Raw genomic sequence first — 15,844 nt, 5'->3', positions numbered from 1 at the left:
GAGGGACGAGTGTCAGGCCAGCCCCTCGCCACACCCCAGCCCGGGGCAGCCCCGGAGTGTCGCAGGGCGGTGGCACTCACTTGCTGATGTACTCGCCGGTCAGGATGATCCCGCACGTTTGGCACTTGAAGCAGCTGACGTGCCACTGCTTCTCCAGGGCCAGCAGGGACTGGCCCTGCTTGATCTCCTCCTTGCAGCCAGCACAGTCTGGGGGGACAGGAGGGGATGTGGGACACGGCAGGGACACCCCCAGCTGCAGGGACACCCCGGCTGTGTGACCTTCTCTCCTCCTCACACCCAGAGCAAAGCCCTGCCCCAGAGGATTTTTCCAAGGATGATGCTGTTACAAACACCCTGCTCCTGAGGCAGCCTCGTGGGCATCATTTCATTACAGAAATTTGTCACTTCTGCTTGTCCCCAGCACAGGAGCCAGGAGGAAAAGCTGGGAAACTCTGAGGCACGGCTGGCACCCAGCCACAGGTGACAAATCTGAGCCAGGCCAGTTGGACATGAGGAAAAAAATTCTTATCTGGAAGAGTGTTTGGGCACTGGAATCATCTGATCCAGGCCAGTTGACATGAGAAAAATAATTCTTATCTGGAAGAGTATTTGGGCACTGGAATCACCTGCCCAGAGAGGTGCTGGAGCCACCATCCCTGGACGTGTTTAAAAAATGGGGATGTGGCACTCAGGTTTAGGTGACGAGGAGCTGTTAGGTCACAGGCTGATGATCTCAGGGGTGTTTCCCAGCCCGGGTCAGGCTGTGAGGGCTGTGGAGGGGCTGGCAGGTGCCCAAGGGCGGGCAGTGGCCGGCAGAGGAAGGGCTGTGCTGTCCGGCAGCCGCGTCCGGCCCCGCTCACCATTCCCTGTCCTCCCTTCCTCCCCTGCTTCCCCTGGCTCCAGCCAGGCTGGGGCAGGAAGCACATGGGCCTCAGACCCCTGACCTTGGCTCCTGCTGGTCCCTGGCCAGCAGGGCTGCCTGGAGAGGGGTTTTTTTAACCCCCTCCCTGCCACGGGGGAAGCAGGAGCATCCCAGGCTGCTCCGTGCCAAATCCCTGCCTGCTTCACCAAAGCGGGAGAAGATTTCTGAGCCCTGGAAAAAAAAAAAAAAAAAAAAAAAAAACAAACAAAGCAGGATCTGTTCCCTCACTGAGGGTTGTTTGCAGGGCTGGGGCTGCAGGGAGAGGCTGGGCATCCTCCTTTGAGGGATGCCTTCCCTATGGAATGTGCCAACAGCCAGCACAGCTCCCCTGGCACCCTGCTGGTGGCAGTGCCAGGGCCACCAGGGTGGGATGGACAGGCTCTGGCGCCTGTGAATAAGGCGTGGTGTCCTCAGGTGACCCTGCTGCAGGGCTGGAGGAGCACGGGAAGAGATGGGGAGGGAGGCAGAGCCTGGCTCTGGGCAGCTCCTTGCAGGGAGATGGGGGAATTCCTGTCCTTGGCTCAGTCCAACCCCACCACATCGAGGGCTGGGGGAGGGAGGCAGCTTGGGGGGCTCACAGCAGCACCAATCCTGTCACTAGTGCCACCACAGTGACAGGGTGACAAGGACAGTGGGTGACACCCAGTCCTGGCTCTGGCCCTCTGCAGGACTCTGTGTCAGGCATCAGCAGAAAGGGAAGGTCCTCCCAAGCTGGGGCCGAAAGCAAGGTCAAACCCACCCCAAAGAGCTTGTCCATCACTCCAGCTGACTTTTAGGGGTTCCCTGGGATTCACCAGGGTAAGGGGGTGAGCAGAAAAAGCCTTTCAGTGCTTGCAGACCCAGCAAGGAACCAGAAAGTGCCAGGATTCCCAGGGCAGCCACTTGCACACCAGGCAAGTGACTGGGAGCAAAGCCAGCTCCAGAACCTGCCCAGGGGCTCAGACAGCTCCTGCCAGGCTGGTGCCACCTGCCCAGGTCCCCAACAGCCCAGGGGAGCTTCCCAAACCAGCTCTGAGCTCCAGTCCTGGCTGCACCATCAGGACTGCCCCATCCCAAACCTCTGTGCCACCCACAGGGCTGCACAGCGACCCCAAAACCTGCCCTGCCACCCTCTCCAGGGGCACGGGGTCCCTCTGTTTGCATCCAGCACTGAACTCACGGCTGGGCCCGTGGATCTTGATGGGCTTGGTGCTGAGCAGGGACTGGGAGCAGTTCTGGCAGACACAGTCCTTCCCGCTGAATGTCACCTTGTCTCCGATGGGGAACGGCTTCCTGCGGCCGGGGACAGGTGGGGAGGGGTCAGCAGAGCTGCCCAGGGCCAGCAGGGATCCCCAAAAAAAAGTCCCCAAGCCTTGACAACCCGCGCTGACCTGCAGGTGCTGCAGACGAAGCACTTGGGGTGGTAGGTCCTGCCCAGGGCAGAGATGACCTCGCCGGTGATGAAGTCCCCACAGCTGTCACAGCGGGTCCCGTAGAGCTGCTGGTAGTCGTGGGTGCAGATGTACTCCTGGTTCTTGAAGAAAAAACCCGACTGGGCCAGGTCGCAGCCGCACACTGCGGGGAAAGGACACGCCGCTCATCCCTGAGCCGCCCCTGCCCTCCCGAGGGTTTCCCTTCCCTTCCCCGGGCTCTCCCGGCACCACAAGATGTCAGTGTTGGGCTGTGGGACCGGGATTTCCATGGGGAATCCCAGCGCCGGAGCAGCCGTGCAGAATGCCATGCACAGTGCTGGGCATCCCCTCCCGGGGCTGCTGCGCCCACCCGGGCTCAGCCCTCCCTTGTGGCGTGCAAGATGAGGACAGGGCTGGCAAAGAGCTGGGAGTGCCCTGGGGACAGCGAGGTCTTGTCCTTGTCACCTCTGCCCTCCCTGTGCCCCGAGGGGAGCAGCTCCAGGGGACAGCGGGCTCGGGGCTCTCCCTGCCTGTTTTCCCAGGGGTGTCCAGCCCATTCCCGCTTCCCTCCCTGCTCTGGGCAGTGTGGGAGTGCACAGCCCATCACTGCAACCCAAGCAGACTGTAGGTGCCCAGCCCTGGCCTCAGCATCATCTCCTGCTGTGGCTTCTGCAGCCAGAGGCACCTGCAGAGCAGCAGAGCAGGCAGGGGAGTGGCACAGGGCACGATGCCATCCCCTGTCCTGCACGGGTGGAGAGGGGACAGCAGAGTGACTGAGCAGCTGCTGGCACAGCCCTGCTCGGGCTCTGCTTTGTCCTTCAGCCCCCTCTGTCCTGTCCCTGCAGCCCTGGGGGACAGGGGACAGCTGGACCCGCTGCTGCAGGGCCATGAGGGCAGAGATGCTGCTCCTGTCCTGTGTCCTGTACTCAGCAGGGGGAATTTGGGTCTCCCAGGCATCCTAAGGGACAGCCCAGGAAGCAAATGCAGGAGCAAACGAGGCTGCTGTGTGCCCAGATGCTGTGGGGACAGCCCATCCCATGGCTGCACCCCCGTGCCAGCTCTGGGGACACACTGGGGACAGGCAGTGGGGCTGGAGCCAGCCAGAGGTGGCAGGAGGTGAGAGCTGCCAGGCAAGGTGAGACAGGAGGATTTCCTCTCATTATTTATTCCCTTTCACATGGAAATAGGGCAGTGAGCACTGCCAGGCTCTCCCTGCTGCCTCCCGGGCCCTTTGAAGCTGTCTGAGCTCTCTGGCTGGATGCTCCTGCTGGATCCTGGGCAAGGGCAGCATGCTCAGCACGGGGCCCTGCAGGTGAAGTCAGCCCTGAGGGCATCCCAGGACACATCCCCCTTCCCAAAAATCCGGGGCTGCCTGTCCCAGGGGACACAGGGCTGCAGCAGGGTGGGGAAGTGTCCCCTCCAGCCTCACCCCCTGTTCCCTGCCCAGGAGCAAAGTGTGGCCAGGGGAATGGGGGTTTGGCTTAGCACAGGGAGCTGGGAAGAGCAGAGAGCTTTAAAAAGCCCAGGAATGGTGAATTTTATGGAATGGGGAATTTTATGGGATGGGGAATTTTACAGCCTGCAGAAGCTGGGTGAGAGCAGCTGCTCCAATAAAGGAGCTGAGCAGCCTTTCAGCAGCAGCTCTGCACCATGAGCTTTACAGCTCTCCTTGGTGCTCCAGGAACATCCAAACAACCTCTCTGCCCACTCCTGCCAGCCCTGGGGCCACCAAGTCCCAGCTGCATCCCATGGGCAGGTGGCAGGGATGTGCCAGGAGCTGCTCTGGGCATCTCCCCCTCTGTGCCTCCCAGCCAGGCTGGCAGTGCCTCCTCTCCCTCCTCCTCCTTCTGCTTTAGGAGGACACAGTGACCTCCTCAGACACATTTGGACACATTTGGGACCTGCTCCAGGGTGGGGACATTGCTCACCCCTTTGCTGGCCCTGGCATCGCTCAGTGGCTCTGCCTGCCCTGTGCCACCCCAGGCGTGTCACCACACCTCAGAGGGTCTGTCCCCAGCCTCCTGCTTTGCCCCCAGGGCTGTGGGGCCAGCTGGCCACCATCTTTTTGGGGATGCCCCTCCTACCTTGGCAGGTGAAGCAGCGGATGTGGAAGTGGTTGCTCTGCACACGCACGACCTCGCCCTTGCAGGTGTCCCCACAGCGGTAGCACTGGATGGCAGAGGAGCTGCTCCCGGGGGTGTAGGGGTTCTGCTGGTAGGGAACTGCTGGCACAAGGTGGGGGGAGAGCAGAAGGAGGGAGGGGAAGGGTCTGTTAGGATTTGGGACGTGGCTGGGTGTCACTGAGCTCAGTCTGGTGGCACGGCCACGGGGTATCAGGGCAGGTGACAGGCACTAAGGGCAGGGGACAGCAGCCAGTGACTCTGAGATGGGAGCCCAGCCTTCTCTGGATTTGGGATTTCCTGCCCCACAAAAGAGGTCACAGGTCTGTAGCTCTATGCAGGGCACCCTGCATTCACAACCAGGTGACAGTGCCATCCCAGAGCTCCCAAATGCTCTGCTGTCCCCAGAGCAGCTGCAGGAGGACACTGCAGGGACCAGCCCTGGCTGTTCAGCCTCTCTGGGACAGCCCAGCGAGCCCTGAGCTGGCAGCAGCACGGGAAGGAACCTCTGCCTTTCTGGAGCTTCCACTTGTTTGCTTAGGAACTGGAGGAAGGAGTCGTTTGTCAAGGAGCTTTCAAACATCACAGCAGTGCAGTGCTTGGCCCTGGTGGCATTGTCACCTCCTCAGCAAGCAGCAACAGCTCAGTCCCAAGCTCTGTCTGGAGGTGCAGGCAGATTCTGGAAGGAGCTGGGAGGGCAGGGCAGCCCAAAAGCTGAATTTCTCCACAGTGCTGGGATCCCCCTCCACTCCTCCCCAGCCTGGGAACAGCACACGGGTGATGCCCAGCACCCCACACTCCAGGGTGAAACCCTCCTGCTCCTTACAGATCCTGCTGCTGCCTCAATTCCCAAACACATGGAGAAAACTGAGCAGCTCCTGCTCTCCCTGCCCCAGCTGGGAGTGCCTGGGCTGGGCAGGAGCTCCAGCCAGGCTGACACCACGCCAAGCACTGCAGGATTTATTTGCTGTAAGATTTCCGAGAGGGAGTCACGCTCTGGGCAACTCGAGCAGCAGAAAGGAGGATTTCAATGGGCCAGAGCTTTTCTGACCCAGTGCTGAACTGCATTCCCAGGAAGAGGAGAAGCAGCTGATTGAAAGCCAGCCTGTGAAGTCCCTCCAGAGCAGGGAAGAAGGGGCACAGGACAGAGGAGATCACTCATCAGAGGCTCCTGGCTCACCGAGGGGCAGATCAAGTGTCAGGGAACAGAAACAGCCCATTATCAGCTTCAAAAGCCAAACAAGAGAAGTCAAAATGACATTGAGACTGTGTCACAGTCAAATCCCCTTCCCTGTGCCAAGTGCCCAGAGACACAGGGGCTGAACCTCCTGCAGCTGCTGAGAATGGGCTGCAGGGAAGCTCTGAGTGCCCAAAGCTCAGACTCCAGCCTTGGCTTCCAAGAACTTCCAAAAACTTCTGGGACTTCCCTTCCCTGCAAGCCAAGAGGTACCTGAGGCACTAAAGGACACCAAGTGCCAGCAGAGGAGTGACAAAATGGGAGTCAGGCCCTGAGCCAGCCCAGCAGAGACTAATTAGTCCAGACCTAAATCACTCCGAGGTCCCAAAAAAAAAAGGAAGGGAACAGGGAACCCCCACCCAAGAGACAGCAGCCCTGGGAACAGGAATCCAGCACCTCCTGTGGTGGTTACTGGTGGAAATGGGTGCCCAGGAGCTCTGCAGCTGCCTGAGGGGACCAACAGGATTTCCCAAGGCTGGAATAAATCAGGGATTTACCCTGCAGGGGTGTCCAGCAGAGTAAGAGTTACAGAGCTGAAACTTCCTCCCACGCACCCACTGCTCACACCCTGGCCCAGGAGGAAGCCAAGCCCTGGAAACCCACACAGCAGGACAGAGCAGGGGGGAAAGCCAGGGATTCATCCTTCAATAGAGAAAGGGGGAAGATGAAAATAATAATCAGTGTCAGAATGCAGGCATCATTTAGTGCTGGGCTTCTGGTCTCCAGGGAAAACTTCCATAGCAACACATCACCAAGCCCTTGCTGGATCTGGGGATGGAAAGATGCTTTTGGCTGTGCCCCTGGGATGGGTCAGGACCCAGCTCAGGGCACCACCACCCTCCCACTCTGCTCAGCGCCCTGATTTGTGCTTAACCTCCAGGCCAGGCTGGAATTTATCCCGGGAACATTGCTGCATTGTGTGCTGTGCTGCATTCAGCAGCTGCCCGCCTCGTGGCCCCGTGCAGGAAGTATTACACACCCCACAGCCCCCAGCACAGGGCCAGCTGAGCAGGGCAAAGCTCATTACACCCAAATAATCCCCTAATAGTGTAATAGCATTACAGCCTGGCAGGCTGGGGTGCAGCAGGCGTGGGCAGGGGGTGGGGGCTGCCCAAGGAATGCCATAATCTGCCCCCAGTTTGCTCCTGCTTTGCTCAGAGCTGCTTTGGGCCAGCAGTTCATGGGGTGTTCATTCAGAATGCACCCAGGGCCAGGCTGCTGTGGGGCTGTGCTGGTTCTCCGTGGGCTGTGGGGACAGCCAGGAACTGCCCCGGGCTGCGTGGGCACCCTGCAGATCCCCCTCTGAGCCGGATTAAAGTGGCACCTCCGGCCAGGGATTGCAACCCCGGGGTCAGGCAGCGGTGGCTGTGCACAGCCAGAGTGTGACCTGCGAGGGGACAGCCCCAAAAACCCCGGGACAGCCCCAAAAACACCCCCAGGGACAGGCCCCCAAAAACCCCCAGGGCTGTGCACAGCCGGAGTGTGACCTGCGAGGGGACAGCCCGAAAAACCCCGAGACAGCCCCAATAACCCCCAGGGACAGGCCCCCAAAACACCCCCAGGGATAGCCCCCAAAAACCCCCAGGGACAGGCCCCCCAAAACACCCCCAGGGACAGCCCCAAAAACACCCCCAGGGCTGTGCACCCCATAGAGCCCCCAGGGCTGTGCACAGCGAGAGTGTGACCTGCCAGGGGACAGCCCCAAAAACACCCCCAGGGACAGCCCCCAAAAACACCCCCAGGGACAGCCCCAAAACACCCCCAGGGACAGCCCCCCAAAACACCCCCAGGGCTGTGCAGAGCAGCTCTGTCCCCCCAGGAGGGCACAGGGACCCTGCCCAAGGGCTGCTCCAGGCTCTCAATCTGTAATTCCCCCCCTGCATCCCTGGGCAATTCCCCTCCTTGGTTTGGGGAGGGTCAAGGACCTTGTTTGTTTTCCTGTGCTCTTCCTGCACAGTGTCCAGGCAGCAGCAGGATGGGGAAATGCTGAACCTCTGGAACACTCTGAGCACTTCAGGAGTGGAAGGATAACAGGGGGATAATTTCCATCTACCCTGGAGGGTTTGCTGCTCACCACCAACACAAATAATCCCATTTAAGCTCCCCCCAGACAACCCCATACCCCACAGCCCCCCATACCCAAGCAACAGCAAACCAGGAGCAGCTTTCCATGAATACCCAGAGGAATTTTTAAAGATCCATCCATCCTTTCCTGGGAGCAGAGCAGGTGCTGCTCTTTTCCCACCTATTTCCCTTTTCCCATCTATTTCCCCTTTTCCCACCTATTTCCCCCTCCCAGCCCACTGTGTGTGTGTCACTGTTTGTGACACAGCATCTCCACAGGAGAATGGACATGGCTGGCTTAATTAACTGCCAGTAATTAATATTTACACAATGCTGAGAGAGCCACAGGTGAAGGAGACTGTGGAAAAACAAAGAATTCACACCAAAATTAATAAGGAGAGGTAGTGACATTATGGGAAAATGAGTTTGGTGGGTGCCAGGGGTGATGCAGGGAGACATGGGTGTCACTGGGATGGATCCCATGGGATGTGGGTGTCCCTGGGATGGATCCCATGGGATGTGGGTGTCCCTGGGATGGATCCAGCCCCAGGATTGCTGGATGTTGGATGCTGGGGGAGCAGCACAGATGGTCCTGGCAGGAATCTTCACTCCTCTGTGGGGCTGAATTCCCTTCCATTGGCATTGAGCAGCTCCCCACCCCATGCCCTGCAGGGTCCCTGAGGCTGGATCCTCTCCTCAGAACCCCCTGTGGGTGGTGGGATGCAGCCCCAGCGGGGAGGGCTGGAAAGCTGGGCATTCCTGGTGGGCATTCCTGGTGGGCACAGCTGGCAGACCCCAGGAAGGGTCAGTCCCAGGCTCTGGGGCTCGGGGAGGCTCAGGAAGAGGAAGCCCAGCCCTGGAGGAGTCAAGGCTGAGGGGAGGCAGTGACTGGGCAGGAAGGAATTCTGCTGGAAGCACTGGAGGCTGAGGGGATGGGACACAGCCAGCAGGACTGGGGGCTCACAGAGGGAATAAAAACCTCTGCTGGGAGATGAACACAAGGAGGGGGCACTCCTGCAGCCCAAACCCCAAACCTTGCCAGCACCCAGGCTAGTCCAGGGGGAAGGGGAGGATTTCCCCTCCAGGCAGGAGCTGTGCTGGGTCCCAGGGGTGGCCAGGGAGGAAGGGTGGGAACTGCAGGGCCATGGGATATGGGATTCTCATCAGCAGCAGGGCCAAAGGCTGCTGGCTGCAGCCATAAAAACGCCTTGGGAAGGAAGGGGAGGATGGGCTGGCAGCCAGATGATGCTGGTGCTTCACAGGAGAGCTCAGCCTGTGTCCTGTGGGGCTGCCTCAGCCCTGGCACGTGGGAATGTGCCTGCCCCAGACACAGAATCAGAATTAATGAGGTTAGAAAAGAGACCTCTGAGAGCATCGAGGCCACCCCAGGTCCCTGCTGAGGAGGTGACACTGGGGGAGCCACCAGCACGGAGGGACTCAGGTAAAGATCAGCCAAACCAGCCCTGAAACAAAGGCAGGGACCAGCACTGGGATGTTCAGCTCTGTGGGGAACCTGCACCCTGCACAACCATCCCAGTGCTCAGCCATTGAGGTCCCACAGATAAAATCCATTTCCATCAGGGACAAAATGCCAGATTTACCTTTGGACAAAATATTTTCTCTCCTGATCCTTCCCCTTGGTAAAATCCAGAAGCACCACATGGTTCCTTGTTTAATATTTACATTTTTAAGCTGGGGTGGGCTGAGCACTCCTGACGGGCTGAGGCTCCAGGGATGTGCTGTGGGATTTCTGAGCCTGATTTCTGAGCAGCTCCAGCTGCTTCTCCCACTGAATCCATGGGGATGGGGCAGGGACAGGCAGTGGCAGGGTGGGACAGAGGGCTGGGGGAGCACCCAGCTCACCCACAGCAGGCACTGGGCTGTTCCCAGACCTGCCAGGAAACTCAGAGAGGGATGATGAACCCCCCCAGGCCATGCCAGCCTCTCCTGGCTCCCAGGAAAAGCCATCAGTGGCTTACAGCTAAAACCCCTCCCCTGTCACAGCTCCTAATCCAGCCCTAGGCTTCTTAATTAGATCAGGAGCAATTATTGCCCCCACCTGGCTCACACTGGCCCCTCACTGCTGCCACTCCCTGGCTGGGACACAGGACACCAACAACCTGTGGGTGAGGATGTGGCTGTCATGAATTGCAATACAGGATGTGACCAGAAATGTGAATTCTGTCCCCATCTGCTGACCCAGGTGTGGCAGTGACCCTGATCTCCTGGCACACATTCTCTGCTAATGGGCCATCTTTAAACCAACTGGGCAATCATCTTTATCTTTCCCATGACCCACCCTTCATCCAGGAGGTATCACCTGTTAATGGGCCATTGTTTAAAACTGGGTGTGGCAGTGACTCATCCCTGTGGGAGATATCTCCTGTTAATGGGCCATTGTTATAAACTGGGTGTGGCAGTGACCCTGATCTCCTGGCACACATTATCTGCTAATGGGCCATCTTTAAACCAGCTGGGCAATCATCTTTATCTTCCCACAGCCCATCCTCCCTCCAGGAGATATCTCCTGTTTATGGCCACTGAGTCCCAGTGCATGACTGATAAAATTCCATCATCCCACTGGGAGATGCTCCAGCCAGGGGAGGAGCCAAGCCTTTCCTACCCACATAAAAACTGAGATTTTGGACACCAAGGCACCTTCTTTCCACTGGATTCCAGAGGAAAACCAGACCCTTCCACATCATCCCTGGAGCTTCAGAGGAAACTGCACCTTCTCCAGGAGCACTGCTCCAGCTGAACCACATCTGCCCCTGCAGGAGGATGCAGCCACCATGGAATGGGACTGTGCCACCACCCTGACTGACTGACGGGTGTCAGCTTGGATTCTGACTCTGGCAGTGTTTGGGATTGTTCTTTGTAACGCTGTATTTCTATTTTAATTTTCCTAGTGAAGAACTGTTATTCCTAATTCCCATATCTTTGCCTGAGAGCCCCTTAATTTCCAAATTATAATAATTAGGAGGGAGAGGGTTTCCATTCTCCATTTCAAAGAGAAACTCCTGCCTTTATTGGCAGCCACCTGTCCTCCAAACCAGCACAGGATGGCCATGCCACCATGGCAGAGCTGGGGAGGCTGGGCCAGGGAGGGAACCCCCTTTAGCACAGGGAGTGTGTCTGGATGCCACAGGTGCCCAGAAAGGTGCCAGAGCACCCTGAGGGCACAGCAGGACACTGTGCCAGGGTGGCAGCTGGGTCACACAGGGACACACTGCAGAAACAGACAGGAGGGAGCTCCAAAACACCCAGAGGAGACAAAGGAGGGAAGGAGACAAGGAGAAAAATCAAGAGGAGAGAAAGAAAACAAAACAAAAATCCATGGCCCTGCCTGCACAGCAGAATTTGCTTCTGGCTGCGTTTGTGGAAATAATTCTCCAAATGGATGGGGAGGAAGCTGTGACTGCCTTCCCATGCTGACCTGGCTGCAGGCACTGCCCGTGCCTGCCTGCAGGATGTTTGCTTCCCACACAGGCAGGGCTGGAATGTGCCAGGGAAACCCAAAAACTCCTCTGAGGCTCAGCAGCTTTCAGCTCCTGCAGAATCCCCAGCCCCACTCCAGCAGCACCTTGGGTGTCCTGAATGAGGGAGCTGGGATCAGCCTGCAAGCACTGACTGCTGCTGGGATTTCCCAGATTCCCAAGGCAAAGAGGCAAAAGTTGCTTTTCTAGTTCTGGGAGAGGAGATTTGATGACCTGAGTGCAGACAACACAAAGGCACAGCAGTGATGCTGAGCCTCCCCAGCCTGGGGAGCAGAGCCAGGGAGCAGCCTGCATCCCAGGGGCTCCACTGCATCCCAGGGGTTCACCTGCATCCCAGGGGTTCCACTGCATCCCAGGGGTTCCACTGCATCCCAGGGGTTCACCTGCATCCCAGGGGCTCTACTGCATCCCAGGGGTTCCACTGGACCCCAGGGGTTCCACTGCATCCCAGGGGTTCCACTGGACCCCAGAAGTCCCACTGAACCCCAAGGGCTCCACTGGATCCCAGTGGGCTGCAGGAAGGTTGTTCCCTGCAGGCAGCTGAGGATGGAGCCCTGCAGAGAGGCTGAAGATGAGATTTCCTCCTCACATCTGGTGCAGTTTAAAAACTCTGGCCTGAGCTGTTGTAGATGCAAATGGGGTGGGACTGGCTGATTATTAATGTCCCTTCCAACCCAACCCCAAATTCAGGGATTCTGTGACACCCCCACCAAGTGTGGGGCCAAACCTGAGCTGTCACTGCCTGCAGGAGCTTTGGGCCACCCCAGCCTCCATCCTGCTCCCCTGGCAGGGTGGTCTGAGGGGCACAGCCCCCCTGGCAGCCAGGCACTGGCCACAGTCCATCTCCTCCCCTGGGTTTGATTCCTGAGCTGTGACAAGTGGGGGAGCCCCAGCCAGAGCAGGAGGGGTGGCCTGACTGAGGCTTGGACCCAGCCCCAGCTCACAGGATTCTATTTTCAGCTCCAGCTGAGCTGGACAGGTTTTGGGGGGGTCCATGCAAGGGGCTGCACTTGGGTCCTGAAGTTGAGGGATGTGTAGAGTAGAAGAATCTAAACTTGAGGTCCTGGCCAAGAGCTGGAAAGCCTGAGCTCATCATTCTGCTGGGGCCAGATTTCCTGCTAAACAGAGGCTGTGTTTAGTGCTGGGACACAGCCCTGGCTGTGTGGGAGTGCAGGGAGCCTGGGGGGGACTGTCCCCTGCCTGCCAAAGCCCACCCAAAACCCACCCAAAGCCAGGGCTGCAGCAGTCTGGGACCCATCCCAGCTGAAAAATCCCTCTAAAAACCCCCAAAAAACTCCAAAAAAAAAAAAAAAACCCTAAAACCCCAAAGAGAAAGCAGCAAAGGGGCTCTGTGAGGAAGGGAAAAGGCAAAGGAGCTGTCAGACAGTGGCATCTCCTGCTGGGCACGGTGGAGGCAGTGCCAGGGTGGCCAGGGCAGGAGGTGACACAATGGAAACATTCAGGCTGGCTGCTCACATGAGACAGGCAGCACAGAAAGGAGCTTATTGCTGCCTGCTGCAGGAGGGGATTTGCTGCTTGCTGCTGCTGTGGTTTGTTTGCAGCTTCCCCTGTGGAAATGATTTTTTTTTTCCCTTTAACCTCCACCCACCAGCCCGGTGGATTTCGGTGCTGCTTCCCCAACATATGGCACATCCATCAGGGACATAAAGGCTGCTATATTTAAAATATTACAAAAGAAAAGCCAGGAGCTGATATATATATATATATATAATTTTTTTTTTTAAACTAGGGCAGTCTGAGAGGGAGAAATGTGGGGATTTAGGATTTTCTGTGCCAGCTCAGAGAAGCAGCTCTGCTGGATGAGGCAGAGCCAGGCTGGCACCTCTCCACCTCACAGCAGACTGTTGCTTCCAGAGTCTGGGAGCACTTTTTGGGAGAGGATCTGCCTGCTCTGTCCCTGCCTGCAGCTTCCAAGGAGCCTGAATCCAGCACATCCCTGCCCAGCTGAGCCTTGGTGAGCTGCTCTGCACGTGCTGCTCCAAAGCAGAGTGCACACAGCTCATTCCTCCCTGGATTGTACACTAAAATCCCTCTGGATTTTTTTTTCTGGGGGGGCTCAGAGCCTCCTGAATCTCCCCACATCACTCTGTGTGTGCTGCATCACTGATCTCCCAACAAGGGAGACAAACTCTTGTCTGATTTATAAAACCAGAGGCTCCTCCACATCTTCTGCCTTCTGCCACTCTGCAGAGTGCAGAGCACTCCCTTGTTTTATTTTAAACCCTATTCCTGTCTGCATTGTAGCTCCAACCTGGGAGATTTCATCATAGCCAGGGAATGAGGGGTGTTGGAGCTGCTATTTTTAACTCTTTCTGCTCCAGCTGAAATCAAATCCCCATCCAGAGGCACTGAATGGATATGATGGGAATTTGGGCTGGGGGTGACAGCTGGCAAAGCAAGCCCTGGCGTCACTGAGGGGACAATGTCCCCAGAAATAGGCTGCAGGGCAGGGATTTTTGTTACAGAGCCCTCTCAATGCCACCAGCACGAGAGCAGAGCTCCCATTCCAGGGGATGAATTACAGCTCAGGGCTGGGGGCAAAACTCCAGCAGGAGCTTCCCTGGCTGGCTCCAAATTCCTCCAAGTGCTCTCACAGGCTGGGAAGGTGTTTCTGAAACAACTGGGAACTCTTTTAGATCTGGAGCTGGGAGTGCCACATCCCCTTGGAGCCCTTCTGAACCAAACCCTGCAAATTATGGGATTGGAAGAGCTGAAATCCACCCTGCAGCCCCCTGACACAGAGAATCCCCTAAAAACAATGCAAAGCCTCAGAGAGGAGCTGAGCCTCCAGGGCCCTGCTCCCAGGGTCTTTACTGCTCCTTAATCTGCTGTGATCCCCTCTCTAATTCTGTTCAAGGCAGCAAATGGAGCCCTGGAAAGATTGTCCCCCACCCCCAGGAGCTCATTTGAGACACCTGGCCTTGCATATGGGTGGCAGAGGTGGGGAGGGGACAGGGACACCCCAGGGACAGCCCCATGGGCACACAGAATCCTCTCCAGGATCTCCAAGCTGTGCCTGATGCCCACCCTGTCCCCAGCTCTGAGTGCCACCCCAGGGATGGGGGAACTCACAAGGTTTCAGGACAGGCTCCCTGACCCACAGCATCCTTGGGGTAACACTGGAAAACCCCCCATTGCCACCCCATCACTGCCTGGCTCCATCCCCAATGCTGGGCTAAATGGCACAGAGCAGAAATCCCCTCTGGGAGCTCCTGGTGCCCCCCAAAGCCACCTGCCTGCTGTGGCTGCCAAGGGATGAGGCAGGTTTTGCTCTCCCTGCTTTCTGTGCTTCCCACACCACCTCACCCAGCAGCCTCAGACATCCTCCCAGAAATGTGAGCAGCCCCATCATTTCCTTTATGGCTCCCCCAGACTCATCACTGGGATCACCACAGCCCAAACTCACACTCTGGCAGCCCTGAGACAGCAGGGATGGGGGTTATACCCCCAAAAAATCCCAAACCTCCTTCACCTGAGGGGTCCAGCAGCCCAGCAGGGGCCAGAACCCACACCCTGAAAGGCAGCAGCAGGTTTGCTGTGCCCCCAGCATGGAACAGGCCACCAGAGCTCTGCCACGGCCACCCAGCTCCCTCTGCCCTCCCTGAGGAGCACCTGGTGCAAAAACCAAGAGAAAATAAATCACTGTGGCCCCAACAGCAACCAGGGCCCAGGTAATGGCTGGAGTCTCCTTGCAGCTCCAAGGAAAGCTGGTGGCACCTTGTCCTGCTGATGGCACCTTGTCCTGCTGATGGCACCTTGTCCTGCTGGTCACCTCCTCCTGCTGGATGTCCCCACCTGCACTGAGGCTGCAAAAGTCACTGCAGTGGTCCAAGGGTGGCCAGGACTGCACCAAGCCCAAGCCAGTCTCAGTTTCCACCCCAGGTAAGTGCTGCTGAAATCTCCCACCTGATTTTGGCAGCTCTGCCTCCCCAGGGGCACCTCCTGCTGCTCTCACTGCAATCCCAGCAAGGACAGAGGAGCTGGGATGTGCTGGATTCTCCACGTGGGACCCCAGGAGAGGAGCTGTGCTGCCCCTGGGGCTGCTCCAACCCCAGAACCCCCCGAAAACCAGACTGGAGCTTGCACATCCCCAACCATCTGCCCCAGGCAAGCAGCAGGACACACATGCACCAGCAAATTTGGCAACAGGATGTGAGTTAAATGTGCATTTAATTGAGATTTATAGGGGAACTTGCAATGGCAATTGATTATCAAAATCAGATTATTTATGGAGGTTTAGCAGCTATACAGGAGATTAATGCTGGTTGCAGAATAAATCCCCAGTAAATGTATGTTTCCCCAGTAATCAGCTCATAACATGTCAACCTAATTATCTCCTGAAAGGGGCCCAGCAATTCTGACACACACTGCAAGGAGATATTGTGCAGATATTGTCACCTGCAAATCACCACCAGGCCACGAGCAGCTCTGCCTCCACACCCACAGGGACTCCCTGTGCTGCAGCAGCTCCTCTGCTTTCCTCTACCAGTGTTTGCTCATTAAAAAAATATTTATTGAAGGTTTTATTGGCATGTTTCTGGCAGCAGTAAGGCTGTGCCATGCAGCCATTCCTACCCTGAGCTGCTGAGGGC

General features: G+C 57.5%; 2 protein-coding genes and 1 long non-coding RNA gene across 5 annotated transcripts in view; 1 reads left to right on the top strand and 2 right to left on the bottom strand.

Moving 5' to 3' along the window:
• AFAP1L1 (actin filament associated protein 1 like 1) overlaps window positions 1–15,844 on the bottom strand; it is a 115,999-nt gene that overhangs the window by 32,355 nt on the left and 67,800 nt on the right. The window lies entirely within an intron of this gene.
• The window catches only part of LOC306808967, a 129,031-nt gene that overhangs the window by 45,564 nt on the left and 67,623 nt on the right, over window positions 1–15,844 (top strand). The window lies entirely within an intron of this gene.
• Window positions 1–15,844, bottom strand: part of ABLIM3 (actin binding LIM protein family member 3) — a 39,055-nt gene that overhangs the window by 11,517 nt on the left and 11,694 nt on the right. For 2 of the 3 annotated variants that reach the window (XR_013776127.1, XR_013776128.1), the window contains exons 2-5: window positions 4,398–4,535; window positions 2,293–2,476; window positions 2,082–2,194; window positions 81–207 (exon numbers count right to left, since the gene is read on the bottom strand). Coding sequence is in view for 1 of the 3 variants with exons in the window: in XM_079319996.1 (XP_079176122.1) it covers window positions 81–207; window positions 2,082–2,194; window positions 2,293–2,476; window positions 4,398–4,535; window positions 9,336–9,396 (623 nt within the window). In the remaining 2 variants the exon portion in view is untranslated. Of the gene's footprint in view, window positions 1–80; window positions 208–2,081; window positions 2,195–2,292; window positions 2,477–4,397; window positions 4,536–9,335; window positions 9,476–15,844 lie in introns of those variants that run through there. The other variant, XM_079319996.1, reaches the window with a different exon arrangement.

This window comes from Erithacus rubecula, assembly GCF_903797595.1.
Source record: "Erithacus rubecula genome assembly, chromosome: 16".
In the NCBI taxonomy this organism is placed as follows: Eukaryota; Metazoa; Chordata; class Aves; order Passeriformes; family Muscicapidae; genus Erithacus; species Erithacus rubecula.
The sequence above is the reverse complement of the archived record's forward strand: the minus strand, read 5'-3'. Positions and strand labels throughout refer to the sequence as shown.